We start from the raw sequence: 17,123 nt of genomic DNA on the forward strand, positions 1-17,123 counted from the left end.
CCGGTCAGACTGCATGCCCCTCCTCAGTGCTTCAAACTCTACCTCTGCACACTATAACCAGAATAGAGTTAGTCATTTAGTCCAGCAGTTCCTGCTAGAGTATGCATTTTGGGCAATTTGAATGCATCAATCCACAGACAACTGGACCCTGCCACACAGAGGAAAGACAGTTTATGCCCCATTTTCTAATTTGAGGTTTGTTCACAATTTTCATTTGGGATGATCTATTAGGTGGCCAAAGTCCCTCTAATGTTGTGGGAGTGTTATAAACTGACAAACACTCCTGCTTCAAGCCTGACACCCTGGGGTTTAAATGGTTAAGACCTAACCCTATGCCAAGCTCCTCTAAAACTCTTCAAAATGTTATTTCTTAGAAGCCACTGACATCAAGACAAGCTAGAAGATTTCACACATTCTGACCAGCACCAAAGCAAGTGTTCCAGAACTGTGGTGATTCACGGCTGCAGGATGACCAGCCACGTATTCTGCAACTTTTACTTCTGTTATTTCTTTTCGCAGCCAAAGTCTTTTTCTTTAAATTTAAACTTTTCATTTTCCTTAAAAGGGCTCAAGTGTAATCACTTTTGCCTTCCTTCCTCTTACTTTCCTGTTACGCTTAATGACATTATTTATTACAACTTTCTAATTACTGTTTTATTATTATTAACATTACACTCTAATCAGTAATTATTTTATTTAAGCTTTCGTTTACTCACTTAATTATATTATTCTCAACTTTTCTCTATTGTTATGTCTTATTTCCCCTGTTTGTATCTTTATAGTTTGTTAAATTATTTTAACTTTACTTGACAACAAGTTTTCTTGCCTTATCATTTTCCTCCCAGATGTTTATCTTCTAATATTTTATTCTTAAATTTAGAACTACTTTCTTCATGTTTCCCATTCTAAGAGCCACTGTTCTTTTACATTTTTTATTTATAGTTCTCAGTTTTAAACACTTGTTTAAGAACCATCAAACTTCCCAGACAAGTTTAAGCAAAAAAAGAAACCTTTGCTTCATGTGACACCATAGCAATGACCACTTTAAGTCATGCGCTTCAGTCTTTTATTGCTCTTTATTCACACTTGCATGTGACTTACATGAGTTTAAAGCCTGTGCACGCTGTGTTGGGGTAGAGCATTCTGGGCAGCATGTCAAGGCCCTCCCCACACATTCCACAGTCAAAGTAACCTGACACAGCTGTGACGGTGTTTAAAGCCTGCCACACACATGCAGCAGCAAAGTTGATGTGAGCTAGCTCAGTACAATGCTTTTCCCTTTTTTTGCACTGTCTCTTTCTCTCTCCCTCTGCCACACTCAGCAGGCCCTAAACTTTAGGGCTTATTAGAAGCTTATTACACATTATGAAACAGATGATATGTAAAAGCGAATTTTGCCAAAGTGCTTAAGATACTTTTTTAAATGATCTTTTTTTCTTAAAAAATCTACTACATCATGTGTATTTTCTTTCATGTTATGTGTCATTTCCATTGCAAATATTAATCACAGTTAAATGGATGACAGTAAAAACTCCAGAGCTGTGATGTTATCAAGTACACTGCCATTCCAATTGTAAAATGATCATGTGATCGCTGCGTTCTTCAGAATTCCGGATAAACAAGAACCCAAGTACTGACTCGCGTACTTGATAATTGAGAAACGGCCACGCCTTTTCTTTCGTTTTGTAATAGAAACAAACGCAGGGATATTTTTTTTCTTATCTTTTTGCTCCAGCGTTGACATCAGTGAGTACACAGTGGCTTCTTCAAGCTAACTGCTAGTAAGATATAAAAATACACAAACTTCCCAGAACCGATGGAGGACCAAAACCCTTTTCAGGTGAGAGATGTTGGACATGAAGCTAACGTCAGGGTAATGGATGGACGTATGGGTGGGCGGCTGGTGTGTTGTTGCTCATGTGACTTATTTTAGGGCCTGCCAGATCCTCCTCAGTGTTTGCCCACTTGTAACTCTTATTCATAGTGACCACATGAATAAATAAGGATGCTGAATAACTCTGTCTTTGTACTGTCTGTTAGGACCCTGCAGTGACTCAACACAACAGCAACATAGGATATACCACACTGGACCTTTACAACCTGGTTCATAATACAACTGACGTGAGCATTATTTGGTTTAACCAGTTTTTTTATTCCTGCTTTTGTTACACAGGACACAGAGATCCAGAGAGCCTGTTTCTCATGCTTCCTGTGTAGTTTCTAAGCATCTGGCTTCTGGTTTGCAGCCTGAGTTGGTTCAAATATTTAAGAAAGCATGCTCACACAGATAATCCTGAGCTCTGAGATATTATCTTTAGTAAAGAGCAATTGTTCTTGTGAATAAGTGTTAATTCCAATTCTTTTTGTAAGTTGCTGCAGAGTCACTTTGGTGTCCTCATGCTTTCTGTTTCACTTTTCACTTCACTCTTTTTAACTTTTATAGAATTATAATCTATATACAGATATATATATACACTATATATATATATATATATATAGTGTATATATATATATACACACTATATATATATATATATATATATACACTATATATATATATATATATATAGTGTGTATATATATATATATATATATATATATATATATATATATATATATATATATATACACTATATATATATATATATATATAGTGTATATATATATATATATATATATATATATATACATATATATATATATATATATACATATATATATATACATATATATATATATATATATACATATATATATACATATATATATACATATATATAGTGTATATATATATCTGTATATATATAGTTGGATGATAACAAAGAGAGGGAAGGTAGTCAGAACTGAGGGGATCGAATTACCAGAAGGCAACATTGCAGACATAGAGGACAGCTAGAAGTACCTGGTGATCCCACAGGCAAATGGGAACCATGAAGAGGTCACTAGAAAAGCTGCAACCACCAAGTACCTGCAGAGGGTCAGGCAAGTCCTGAGAAGTCAGCTGAACGGTAAGAACAAGATCCGGGCTATCAACACCTACGCCCTGCCCGTGATCAGGTACCCTGCTGGGATAATAAGCTGGCGAAAGGAGGAGATAGAAGCCACTGACATTAATACAAGGAAGCTCCTGACCATGCATGGAGGGTTTCACCCCAAGTCCAACAACAACATCGGAGATCTGTGTCCAGAAGAGCGCAGTCCTAGGAACACCTAAGATACTGCGCAGGACCCTCAAGCTCCCAGGCCTCTGGTAGAGGACCCGAGCTTGAAGGATAGACCACCCGCAGGGGCGAGCGGGGAATTTTTATAGAGAGAGTGGGATGCAAAAGTTTAGGCAACCTTGTTAATAGTCATTATTTTCCTGTATAAATCATTGGTTGTTACAATAAAACATGTCAGTTAAATATATCATATAGGAGACACACACAGTGATATTTGAGAAGTGAAATGAAGTTTATTGGATTTACAGAAAGTGTGCAATAATTGTTTAAACAAAATCAGGCAGGTGCATAAATTTGGGCACCACAAAAAAAGAAATGAAATCGATATTTAGTAGATCCGCCTTTTGCAGAAATTACTGCCTCTAAGCACTTCCTGTAGGTTCCAATGAGAGTCTGGATTGTGGTTGAAGGTATTTTGGACCATTCCTCTTTACAAAACATCTCTAGTTCATTCAGGTTTGATGGCTTCCAAGCATGGACAGCTCTCTTTAATGCCTTAGTGGAATTTGAGCAGTGTTTCGGGTCATTGTCTTGTTGAAAGATCCAGCCCCGGCGCAGCTTCAGCTTTGTCACTGATTCCTGGACATTGGTCTCCAGAATCTGCTGATACTGAGTGGAATCCATGTGTCCCTCAACTTTGACAAGATTCCCAGTCTCTGCACTGGCCAAACAGCCCCACAGCATGATGGAACCACCACCATATTTTACTGTAGGTAGCAGGAGTTTTCTTGGAATGCTGTGTTCTTTTTCCTCCATGCATAATGCCCCTTGTTATGCCCAAATAACTCAATTGTAGTTTCATCAGTCCACAGCACCTTATTCCAGAATGAAGCTGGCTTGTCCAAATGTGCTTTAGCATACCTCAAACGGCTCTGTTTGTGCCGTGGGCGGAGAAAAGGCTTCCTCTGCATCACTCTCGCGTACATCATCTCCTTGTGTAAAGTGCGCCGAATGGTTGAACGATACACAGTGACTCGATCTGCTGCAAGATGATGTTGTAGGTCTTTGGTGCTGGTCTGTGGGTTGACTCTGACTGTTCTCACCATTCGTCGCTTCTGTCTATCCGAGATTTTTCTTGGTCTGCCACTTCGAGCCTTAACTTGAACTGAGCCTGTGGTCTTCCATTTTCTCAATATGTTCCTAACTGTGGAAACAGACAGCTTAAATTTCTGAGACAGCTTTCTGTATCCTTCCCCTAAACCATGATGGTGAACAATCTTTGTCTTCAGGTCATTTGAGAGTTGTTTTGAGACCCCCATGTTGCTACTCTTCAGAGAAAATTAAAAGAGGAGGGAAACTGACAGTTGACCCTCTTAAATACTCCTTCTTACTATTGGATTAACCTGTGTATGTAGGTCAGGGGTCACTGAGTTTACCAAGCCAATTTGAGTTCCAATAATTAGTTCTAAAGGTTTTGGAATCAATAAAATGACAACAGTGCCCAAATGTTTGCACCTGCCTGATTTTGTTTAAACAATTATTGCACACTTTCTGTAAATCCAATAAACTTCATTTCACTTCTCAAATATCACTTGTACAATTGTATTTTGAAGTTTGACAGTTCATAAATAGTTAAAAAAAACAACTGCTCTTTAACATATTTTACAGCGTCTTGGAAGACAGGCTCTAACTTTTGAATGGCCGTGACGCAAAAGTTGATCTTTTTACACAAAAGTGTGGCTGCTTTCGATTAGGAGCAGTACCTACACAGCACCTGCACCATGACAAATTATGCATGTGGTTCCTTCAGAGACACCCTATTAAAACTTCAGAATGTGACAGACAGCAGCCACAGTGGGAATATTTCTAGGATTTGTTGGGTTTTTTAAGTCTCCTTATACTTAGTTGATGATAGTGAAAGTCAGTTTCTGATATTGTCGTTATTTGCACTGTTGACTGTTTCACAATGAAGTGCTAGAAATCAGAGGGTGGATGGAATTCCCCATGTGGAAAATGAAATACCTGTTTGGAATCTCAACTTTATTGTCCAGAAAAGCAATTAAAAAGAAATGGCTTAAACCAAAAATCCAAAATTCAGTTTGAATCACTGGGCCTGGATTTGTGGCTATTCAGAGGTCTGAAAGCAGAAGGAGACCTCAGGATTATGTTGTGAAACTGCTCACATGTTAAACGTTTTATTACACACTATTAATTTTTCATTTTATTATCAATATTATAATATTACACAAGACTGAAGATGGTATTTCAGCAGTTATTCTTCATATACAGTGCAGACATTGTGTTAGAGGACACACTGCTCAGTCTGCTATATGAATGCAGAAGTTTACATGCACTTGTCATGGACATGACAATTGTGGGACTTTTATTGAGTTTTTTTGAATTCTTTGTACCATCTTTAATGACTTAAAAAAACAAGAATTGGGTGCATAAGTTTGAATTTATTTTGGATTTTCTCTAATCCACAGGCTCAAATATGTACATACAACCCCAATAATATTTGGTAAAATGCCTCTTAGCAACTTAACTAGATGCTAGATGCTTTTTGTAGCCTCAAGTTTCTGGCATGACAATGGATAGATATTTGACCACTCTTCTTGGTAGAATTGATAGAATTTAAATTGGTTGGGTTTATTGGCACAGACTCTGCCTTTAATGATGGTCTGTTTTATCAATTTCTGATGACCAGTTATGTCCAAGTTTCAACCGTCTGTTGATTTGAAGTAAAGTTGGAGAATTTGGAGGTAGTCATGCTCTTTCATTATTCCATCCACTTTGTGCAATATATACCAGAGCCACTGGCAGCAAAACAGCCCCAGAAAATTATGCTACCACCTACCACCCACTTCACTCAGTGTTGCTGGTGTTCCAGTAGTTTCTAGTTCTTGACAGGATCGAGCTTTGATGGTTCGTGGGTTGTTCCTGAACATCCTTGGCAAAGTGGTGACACATGTGAATAACATGTACTTTCATACAGTTGTTTTGGCATCTGCAGTTGTTTAGAAATGGTTCCAAGAGACCTTCCCAGCTTGTGTAAATCTACAATTGTCTTTCTTAGATATTGACTGAGATTCCTTGGACTGAGTATTAGACAATCCAATAAGTGCTGGCAAAGAGAATCTACCAGCTGTAGTCAATCATGATCAGTAATGAGAAGTTGATAGGTCTCGGCCCTGTCAAGCTAAAAGAAACTGTTGAATCTTCAGGTAATTCTCTATGAGCACGCATATGGTAACTGTGGGGGGGAAGGGCTCCTTTAACAGGAAGGACCAGGACTGGTTCTCCTGGTTAATGGATCTTTGTTAACCAGCAAAACCAGTTGTATCACTAGGTTTTTGTTGCTAGGAAACACCTTGAGTTCATGTGTACTTCTTGTCTTTCTTTGATACTAGCAAACTCTGCAGCAACAGGAACTAAACTTGGAGTTGTTTATGTAGCATTTGTAGCAGAGCTCACAAGCTGCATACCTTCTCACAACAATATTTACAGTATATTTGTGAATTGCACCATTGTGTAATCCCATTTTTCCTAAAATGCAGAACAGAGTGATTTCTAATAGAGAGGCATGGCACTCAGAGAATCCTGAATTGAAATCTGTGGGGGATTTTTGCAACAGTAAAGATGTGGTAGAAGTGGAACTTCACAAGGTAAAAAGGCTTTTAACCCCCAAGCAACCAAGTTGTTCTAGCAATTAAAATATCAGACTCGGGTCATTTATGAGTCAATTATATAATATAGAATATAATAGCATAATTTTAACATTAATATAAAGATAAACTGGTGATTCTGTAACACTTAAATCAGTAATAATCATTTTTAAACTGTATACTCAATACATTTTTAGACTGAAATAACTGAAGAATGTCAAAATAAGATTCCTAATTATGGAACATTTACAAATAAATTACATTACAATAAAACCTATATTGTTAAATGATGGTAAATAACTTTGCACAAGCTTCCATGACTTTTGTGTTACATTTCCCACACAGATGGGCCACTTCCTGCTTAATGTCACAAATCCACACATATGAATACACCACTGGGATCTTTTGAAGTCCATTTAAAAACTCTATTGTGAAGCAAAGTCAGCAGACATTTTAAGCTCTTTTCATCAGATATGGTTTGATTTGTGTGTGTGTGGGATGCCTAGAACTACAGGGGTCCAACATGCTGTAATATATACTTGTACTGTGTTTATAAATATACTGCTGTCAATATAACATTTATAGAATTATGGTCTGAAATGGCTTAAACCAGAAATCCCAGGCATAGAAGACTGGTAAAAAAAAATCACCTTCTTCATGATACTACAGGTGGTTAAAGTTTGAGGAAATATGGACAAAATGGAGAGAATACATCACTTTAAAATGTTCCTCCTTACTTAAACCCAGAGTTATTATATTATCATATTAATATCATCCATTTCTGTTTATTTAGTTATACACATCTTGTCTGTTAAAATGAATCACCCCAAGTTCTGTTCTGGTACCTTTTGACCTTTTTTCTCCCTAAAATAACAGGAAAAAAATAACTAATGTGCTGTAAAATAAATAAATACATTTAAAAACAAAATGAGGGTTTGACTAACTGACTCTAAATAAAGTAAAATTTGAAAGTAAGGGGTGGATGATGATAATGATAATGGCTTAAACCAGTGGGGCATAAAAGTCAAATGAGTGAAGCCACCATGAGTAGAGAAGGTTACTGCTCCACAGATTATAGCTGTGTGTGAGATATGGGATAAAAGGCTTTTCAGAATGAAGAATGAAGAGATCTAAATGCTGTTACCTGCAGCTTTGTGCTCAGAATTATCTAGAAAGATCAGTTCACAAAAAGTAAGATATTACTTGTGGACATAAATGTGTAATTTTACTTTTTTGTATTGTTTTAAAATGTGTATGATCTGTATATCTTATGCATTAATACTTTTAATTAATTGACAATTAATACTTTAATTCATAATTCTTTCATTCACTAACTAAATCCAAGTTCTTTGGAATAATTTTTTGAAGACCACATTTTTTGTCAGACTGAAGTATGATGTCGGTTTTTGTTTTTTAACCATGCTACAGCCTCCTCCACCATATGAAGCCATTCCTCCATCTGCACCTGTGCAGACCCCAAAGAGCACGACAACGCCTACGGAGTCTCACATATATGGCTCCTACGACTCCCAGGTAAACACTATACAGTAAAGACCCTCTTTACTGTGATTTACATTAGCTTACCATCAGAACGTTCAGGGGAAGCTGGATCTAGAAAAGCAGGAGTGTTTTCATGGCTATTAAAATGAAGCGTTGCACTAATTTCTGCTGTGTATATCTGGGTGCTGAATGCTTAAAAAGAAATCCCAGAAATAATCAGCAGGACAGGACTTCATTTGCATGATTTTTTAATGGCACCAGCTTTATGGATCCCACCTCAATTTTAGGCAGACCTGCCTGAATTACTCACTTGAACCAGTAATATACCTAAGCACAACCATTGGAGCACCTTTAGGACCTATATATGTAATTATGCATAACTTTGACATAGAGTTCTAATGCCTAATTCACTCTGTGCTAGCCTGTCGTGAATGCTGCTAAGGCAGAGCTGATGAGGAAGTAGGAGGAGCTGGCAAAGAAACCCCAGGAGCTGGAGAGTATAGAGCGGAAGCTTATGACACACAACCTCGTAGCAGGAGCCTGTAAGAGATTGAGAGGGATGATGGGATGGGGAGTTAAAAGTAGAAGTCAGAGAATTTTAAACCTTTAGATTTAAAAGATCCTTGTCCAACATTATTTTTTATTTCTTACTGTGTACATGATTATTGCAATTTTTGAGCACCCACAGCTTCACAAGTAAAAGAAGCCACATTCAATTTTTTTTAGAATCAGCTTTATTGATCAAGTATATGCACAGATACAAAGAATTGGGCTCCAGTTTTTTTCATTGCTTTGTGTACTCAACAGAGTTGATAAACAGATAATAACAACATGGATATAACACATTTCCAGACTTATATGTGCAATGGAGCAGAGTACATGATGCTGGATTCATTATGAAATGAAGAAGGGATGGATAACTGGTTACTCTTTATAAAGTACCTGGCGACAACACCGGCTAACCACCATCTGCTTCATAAAAGCACCTACGGAGCACCTAAGGCAGCTGATAGTAGCTGAAGTTCCCTCTGCACATTAAAAAAAAACGACGAGGGGTGACATTGTGCTGGTGTCAGGATTAAAAAAGGACATTGCAATGCTGGAGCTTACACTGCTCTTCAGAAGAAAGAGTACTTCTTGTCACTGATTGCTTTTTTTGTCAAAGAAATGTTCTAATATCCCCAAAAGTTGATTCTGTTCCTCTGGACATAGTGTTTTCAGTGGGAGAAAAGTGGGAGAAATATAGTCATCCATTGAAATTCTTAAATGTACTTATGGCTGTGTAATGAAAGGACAACATTGGCGTTTACATGTTCTGTGTAATAGTTTTGAGCATGGATGAAACCTCTTTAGGTCTAAACCAATGTTCTAATTTTTCATGTGTCTGAGCAAACACACAAACTCCCTGAGCGGTCCCTTGGACAACTGTGAGCAACAGCAGACGTGTGCACTGTGGTCACGCCAGCATCGAATCCATCCAAGTTACATGGTTTATTAAAATAATCAAATTACAGCATTTACAGTTATACAGGTATAGTTACTTCTTCAAAAAGTTTTTTTTAATAAACATTTCAAACTATTTACAGAACAATCAGCTGTTCTGCATGAAATTTGATGCCACACAAAAACATAATTTCTGTCCACTATGAGATAAAGGAGAACAACAGCCTGATACCTGCAGGCCTGACAACAGGAGATGTATGACTTCTGTAACACCTGTAACATTCAGTAGTCGCCTCATTGTTCTGACACACACAACAAAACTGTTGACTACACTACACACTAACTACACAAGATTTGCGCTAAACGTCGCAAATCTCTCACATCTCAAAACACCGCCATCACTTCTAAAACTTCCCCCTTCCTAAACAACTAAATGCCATGTCGCCATATAATTTTTTGATGCTCACATCTCCAATGGTTGTACACGTTGTCATTAACGTGGCTTCACTCCACATCAGCCACGCCGCTTTGCTAGCTAAAACACCGGTGTCGGCACATAAGGACGCTGTCATAGCCTGTCAGCGATTAGCTGCGTATATACGAATGTGAATCGCATTATTGGCTGGACTATGGGATAAGGTGGCATCGTTCTAATCCAGTGGTTCTTAACCTTGTTGGAGGTACCGAACCCCATCAGTTTCATATGCGCATTCACCGAACCCCTCTTTAGTGAAATTTTTTTTTTTTTTTCAAATTCAAGACATAGATATGTTTTTTTACTGGTGCACAAAATGAGCCGTGCATGAACATCACCTTGTTCAAAGAACAAAACCAACACAATGCATGAACTTACAAGAAATTACATACCTGCAAATCAGTGTGACTTCTGCTGTTGCCTTTGAGAGACCAGTTCAGATATGCGTGGCTTCACCTTGGCAAGTGCCAGTCTCATGTCATTTTCACAGAAAAGTCTGTTCCTTTTCTTCGTTTTTATGTCCAGCATCGTCGAAAAGGATTGCTCGCAAAGATATGTTGTAACAAATGGTATAAAAAAATCCAGGGCTTTCTTAGCTGAAATGCGCTGAAAATGCGGTGCCTCAGAGCACTATTTCGCACATAGTTCACACATTCCACCACAGTTTTTAATACTTCTGCCATTTTTGGAGGCAAGGTTTTTGTTGCCAATGCATGCCTGTGCAAAATACAATGAGTCACAATGATGTGTGGTGCATCGGCTTTTACTAGCGCACCAAAGCCAGAGTTTCTTCCTAGCATGACTGGAGCTCCGTCCGTACAAACTGCAGAAACCATGTCCCATGAAAGATTGTTGTCTCTGAAGAAGTCATCCACAAGCTTCTTCACATCGGCTGCCTTAGTTGTTGTTGTAAGAGGCTTACAAAATAAAAAATCTTCTTTTATCATGTCATCTTTCACATAGTCCACAAAAACAGTAAGCTGGCTTAGATTAGCAACGTCTGTGCTCTCATCGAGCTGAAGGCTGAATTTTGCCGGGCTTGAAATCAGATCAGCGACTACTTGAGCCAAGATGTCTTTACTCATGTCTTCTATTCTGTCGCTGACGGTGTCATTTGAAAGAGGAATTTGGGATAATTTACCTTCGGCCGCTGTTCCGAGAATCAGATTTGCCATCTTTAACGCAGCTGGTTTCACGAGTGTTTCACCAATGGTGTGTGGCTTGCTCTGCTTTGCGATCAGGTAAGCAACTTCGTACGATGCTGTGAGGATCGGTTTGTTAACGGCTACAAATCCAAGAGCAGGCAGAGTGGGCCTTTCATCGAATCTGGCTCTCTTCACCTTGAACTCAGCAAGCGTTGTGTTCTTGTATTCCCCGTCTCCATGCAGCTTCAAGAAGTGTTCCTTTAGTTTTGCCGGTGCGAGACTACAGTTGCTCAACTTGGCGTTGCAAATCATGCAGATAGGACGCTCACTCCCATCACGTTCCGTGATACATGTGAATCCATATTGTACATATTCGTCCGAGCACTTTCTTCTTTTGCCCAACATAGTTAGTATGGATTAAAATGTTAAAATAAATCACGCGAAGTACTACCACGACATTCACATGTTAACTACTGCGCGCGCTACATTCCCCGCAGCCCTGATTGGCCAAGCAGTGTAGCATGACAGTCTGCAGCCAGTGATGGCCAGAAGGGGGCGTGTCATCACAAATTTACACGATAATTCGGGTGTGTCTGGACCTCTGTGACCTCTGCGGTGGAGGCTCTGCCGAACCCCTGAGACCGGAACCCCTAGGGTTCGATCGAACCCAGGTTAAGAACCTCTGTTCTAATCCCATAGTCCAGCCAGTCACTTACTGATTAACACTGCAAAACAGAATTGTTAAAGTATTAATGTTAATTTCAATTCAGGTTAGATTTTTTTTCTGTGCGCAGAGACCGTGCCAGCAGTACGCAATTGCGCAAGCGCGCAGCTTAGAGGAGTATGGATCACAGAGGAACTCTTTGTTGCCTGTTCAGTGATGAAAATGTGCTAAGTATGAACCTGAAGTTTTGCACGGCTATTTTGTCATGATGTGACCATAAATGTCAAAGCACAGGTCTCGCAAAAACAAGTACAAACATCCTGTAATATAAATATCATAAGGTTTAATGGACTTGCATGAGTCAAATCAAATTTATTTCTGTAGCACATTTAAAAGCAACAAAGGTGACCAAAGTGCTTCACAATTAGTTAAGAACAAGAGAAAACAATATAAAAACAAATACAGATAAATGAGGCGATGAAAAAGTATTAACATAAAAACAAAACAAACATAACAAACATAAAACAAGCCTGGTGATACTCAAACTGAACTTGAATTAAAAACCACGTAAAAAGTGAGTTTTAAGATGCAATTTTGAAAGAATGTATAGACTCTGAAGTGCGAATATCGTCTGGCACGTTATTCCAGAGTCAAGGTGCTGCAACTGCGAAGGCCTGATCTCCTTCTATGCTTCAATCAGGACCTCGGTTGTACTCAGATCATCTGGCTAGACCATCTCAGTGCTCTTTTTAGGGTTATATATGTTTAGGAGTTTTCTTAAATAACTGGGTGACACACCATTTAAAACTTTGAAAGTAAGTAAAAGAATCTGAAAATCAATGCGACAATTGACAGGGAGCCAGTGTAAACTTGCTAAAACTGGAGGTGTCACGGTTCTGGGTCTGGTGGACCCAGTATTTTGAGTTTATTATGTTTTTGTTTACTTTTGCATCTGGGATTGTTTTCTTGTTCTCTTATTATGATGATGTCTATTATTAGAGTTTCATGTTTCTGTTTATTTGTGTTAAGGAATAGTTCTCGGTTGCATCTCATGTTTAGTTCAGGTTCCATGTGTTATTCTCTGTCTGTCCCTCAGTGTCAGGTCTGCGTCTTGGTGTAGTGTTCTTGTTTCCTGTTTTATTGTGAAGGTCTGCGTCTCTTGTGAGTGTGTTCAGTTTTACCTCTGTCTCGTCTTGTTAATTACTCCCAACTGTGTCCACCACCTGTGTGTAATCTCCCTGTGTTTCTCTGTGCGTATTTAAGTCACGTCTTTAGTCATTGTTGTTGCTGGTCCGTCTGCGTATCCACCCTGTTTCATTCTGTGTGTTTCCCTGCCGCCAACCATCATTCCGTCTTCTGCTCGCTGTTATTCGTGTTCAGGTTTGTGCTCTTGTTCAGGCTCCGTAGTTTAGTTAACCCAGTATAGTTCAGTTCTCCGTTTGCTGTTTTGTCCATTTCTTTTGTGTTTATTAAACCACCCTCTCACCTGTACAAGTGCCTGCGTTTGGATCCTCCTTTAATTTTCACACGGCTCCTCTCACTCGCCGTGACAGTAGGGATGTTGTAGTGGTGAATTTCTGTCCCAAGCTTTGAAAAAATTGTTCTTCCACTTCTTAATGTGAGCTGTCCAGATTTATTTCTGACTTGTACATACAAACACACGATGTCACAGTCAAAAAAAAACATTTGCTGCTACAGCGCACATTTCCATTGCCGTCCTGGCTCATTCTAACCTGTTACCACACATGCGCTGTGATGTTTTCTTACCCAACACAAATTAAACACACAGCATATATTCTCTAACAACATATTATACAAAATCAAACATGTAACATAATAACTGAAACAGTATCAAAAATATTTCTCTATAGATTGGCTCTAACAGATGTGTTCATACATTCTAACACCTGTTAAACAAATAGGAAATGAACTGATGACATCCCAGTGACACCAAAGTGTTTTTTGACTTTATTCTTCTTCAGCCCGGGAGAATAACTGCCCCCTCCCCGCCTTCCTTCTGCTCTGTGGGTCCCTGTTTCTATCAGGACATCAATGTGGAGATCAGCCAGCAGTTCCAGCGCACGGTCACCATTATGTACTACTTCTGGTTGTGTGAGTTCCTGCAACTTTTAACAGTTTACTATTAATTTGCACATTCTGTGTCAAAATTTAACATTGTTATGAAGTGTTTTTTTTTAGTTTGAAGGGAATTTTGTATTTTAAAATACTCATATGTTAACTCTTAAGACTTCCTAGTTAGAGACAGTAAACACTGATTCGTGCATGCGTAACTTCTCCTGCACTGTCTGGCACAAGAGCTTGAATGTTTGTACAAAGACTCGCACTTCACTGTTAGATCAAAGACTTGGGGACACAGACATGAGGCATCTGCAAAACAACCAAACCAGCTGGTTAAGCTTGCAGAAGTTCTCGTTGACTCCTTCAAAGAGAAATTGTAGAATTTCTCCACACCTTGTCTCTTAGATTAGGCCAGGGGAAAAAAAAATGTAAGAGGAGACTTTAATATTTTCTTGACACTGACACTTGACACTGATTTTGAAAGTGAGAGAGAAAGTAAATGTTGCTAAATAGAAGAAGGGAAACAAAACAGAAACAAGTTCTAGTTTTGTTCTTTTACAGTTTTTAATGGCTAAAGCAGAGATGTCAAACATAAGGCCTGGAGGCCAGAATTGGCCTTGCAAAAATTCCAATTTGGACCACTGAATGGCTTTGGAAAACATGATGGAGGGCATAAATATTGGACTTCTAACTGCATTTTGTGAAGTTTCACAGAGGGGATTTTAGAGGGGACTGTTTGCTTTGAGACCGGCAGGATATACTGCCTGGTATCAGATGCCAAAGGACAGCACCAAAAGTACCATATTTGGCATATTCCTGCCATCTGTCCATACAGCCATCCATTTCTTAAGAGCTGATACAATTCAGCTGACTGAGCTGTCACAGGGTGTATCCAGTAAAAACAGCCTGTAACTGCTTGTGTCATTAATAATTATAATTTAGATTTTTGCAGAATTATCAGATTTTGAGGACACCTGGACCTGTAAAACTGTGAAAGTGTTATTAAGATTACATTATGCAGTTTCTGTGTGGAAATGCAAAGAACAAGAGATTTAAAAACAGTGTAGAGATTTTTTAATAACGGCCTGTCACACTCTGAAATCTTGACCAGGCAGCAGACGACAACAGTACCTGTGAAAAATGGCATCATATTGCATCAGCCAGAGTCAAAAGGGAGAAGGATGGGTTTGGTTTTGATCCCTAAAGTCAGGCTGCAGTTCTTTTCCTTTTTATTCATAGTCTCTTTGTTGCTTATCTATGACCAGTCTGCACAGGCACGCTGTTCTTCAACCTGATCTCTTCCTTGGTCCTGTTCTGCATCACCTTGTCCAGTGATGCTCGCTCTGGTCTGTACCTCGCCGTGCTGTGGGTCGGACTTTTCACTCCCTGCTCGTATTTCTGCTGGTATCGACCTGTGTACAAAGCCTTCAGGTGTGTACCTCCATCTTGGTGAAGAAGTTCAGAGTTGTTTTCCTTTTTGGTTTTTGCTCAGTACACTCACAAAAAATTGTCTGAGTTGTTAGTTACTGTGCAGACAGCTCAGTAATTATATTGTTCCCTCTTCTAGGAATGACAGCTCCTTCAACTTCTTTGCCTTCTTCTTCATTTTCTTTGCCCAAGTGGTTGTCTTTGTCATCATGACCATCGGCATCCCTGGTTGGGGGTTCAGGTAAGGTACCTAAACAAACATCTCTTTGTTATCCCAGCTAAAAACTAGCTGGCGAGTGGTTGCTGGCAGTCAGTAGGTCAAACTGATAGAAAAGCAACTATTGCATTAAAACCCAACAGTATATGGCTCAGTTAAAGTCTAAACAATACTAGAAATCCTGCTCATTTGGAAGCATTAAGACTTGGATCTTATTTTTAACTATAGAGAAAGGTAGTCCAATCATATTGGCTAATGAACTAATACAAAATTCCTCCTAAATCTTTTGAGCAATATGATTCCTACATTTGTTGTTCTTGTCCATGCACTTTGTTCATTCTAGGTGCATTGCTTGTTCTCTGTATCATGTATTTATAGTTGTTGTAAGCCATAAAAATGAATCGAATGAGTTGGAAAAAAGGCTTCTTTTTTTTTCAAAAGTCTTTAATTTGGTGGTGATAATAAGAGCATATTTAATACCTGCTTTACATATTGTTTTATCATTACCTATTCAATTTTAGGGACAAATGAGGATACTATTTTAAACCTCTATTTTCTTGTATGTTTGATCTTTGTGTGTTTCTCTCTGTCCTTCAGTGGTTGGATTGTGAGCCTTTCAGCTCTGAGCTTCAGCCTCATTGCCAGTGTGATCATGATGATCAATGCCATTCTCTTTACTGCAGAAACCATTATGGGGGTCGTCATGCTGAAACGGGTACATTTGTTCACATTTTTAGGTCCAATAAAGAACTCTAAATCAGGCTGTTATTTTTATCAGCAGATTTTCAGATAGTCTTACAACTTCAGTATTTGAAATCCAGACAGTGACACTAAAACACTGAAAATGTCCCAGCGTTTCTCTGTCTGAATTTTCGATTCAAACTAAATAAACTGATATGCTTTATGCTTGTAAAGCCAAAAATTAAGTGGGTCATATTTGATTAGGAAAGTCAAAGGTCTAGAGCAAGAACAAAATTGTCCAAGTCCTCTCACCACGTAGTCCAGGTCGTCCATCTACCGTGAAGCATTTAGTAGATAAAGAACCTGAAGAATAGCCACAATATCAGGTTGTGAGTATCGTTTCACCCTCACAGCGTGCATAATAAGATGATGAATTGCTGCAAGTATCAGGTGTCAGTGTACTCTTGTCTTTCCCATTCCAGATCCACAATCTGTACAAGCAAACCGATGGCAGCTTTCAGAAGGCCCAGGCTGAGTTGGCCACTGCAGTCATGTCCAATCATGCTGTACGCCAGGCTGTACACCAGGCTGTACACCAGGCTGTACACCAGGCTATTGCCAGCGCCTCTGCCAGTGTTGCCCAGGGGGCCTCCACTGCCCCTTGA

General features: G+C 38.9%; 1 protein-coding gene across 1 annotated transcript; it reads left to right on the forward strand.

Annotated features, from left to right (window-relative positions):
* Positions 1-1,792: 1,792 nt before the first annotated feature.
* Positions 1,793-17,123, forward strand: LOC134627020 (secretory carrier-associated membrane protein 3; the record flags this gene model as incomplete). Its single annotated transcript, XM_063472931.1, is given in 11 exon segments — positions 1,793-1,840; positions 2,041-2,121; positions 8,255-8,359; positions 8,748-8,868; positions 14,036-14,052; positions 14,054-14,165; positions 15,398-15,563; positions 15,700-15,801; positions 16,375-16,492; positions 16,941-17,033; positions 17,070-17,123. Coding segments are annotated over 11 exon segments (1,017 nt in total), but the record flags the coding sequence as incomplete, so codon positions are not given.

The sequence above is a fragment of the Pelmatolapia mariae genome, linkage group LG5, assembly GCF_036321145.2.
Source record: "Pelmatolapia mariae isolate MD_Pm_ZW linkage group LG5, Pm_UMD_F_2, whole genome shotgun sequence".
Lineage (NCBI taxonomy): Eukaryota > Metazoa > Chordata > Actinopteri > Cichliformes > Cichlidae > Pelmatolapia > Pelmatolapia mariae.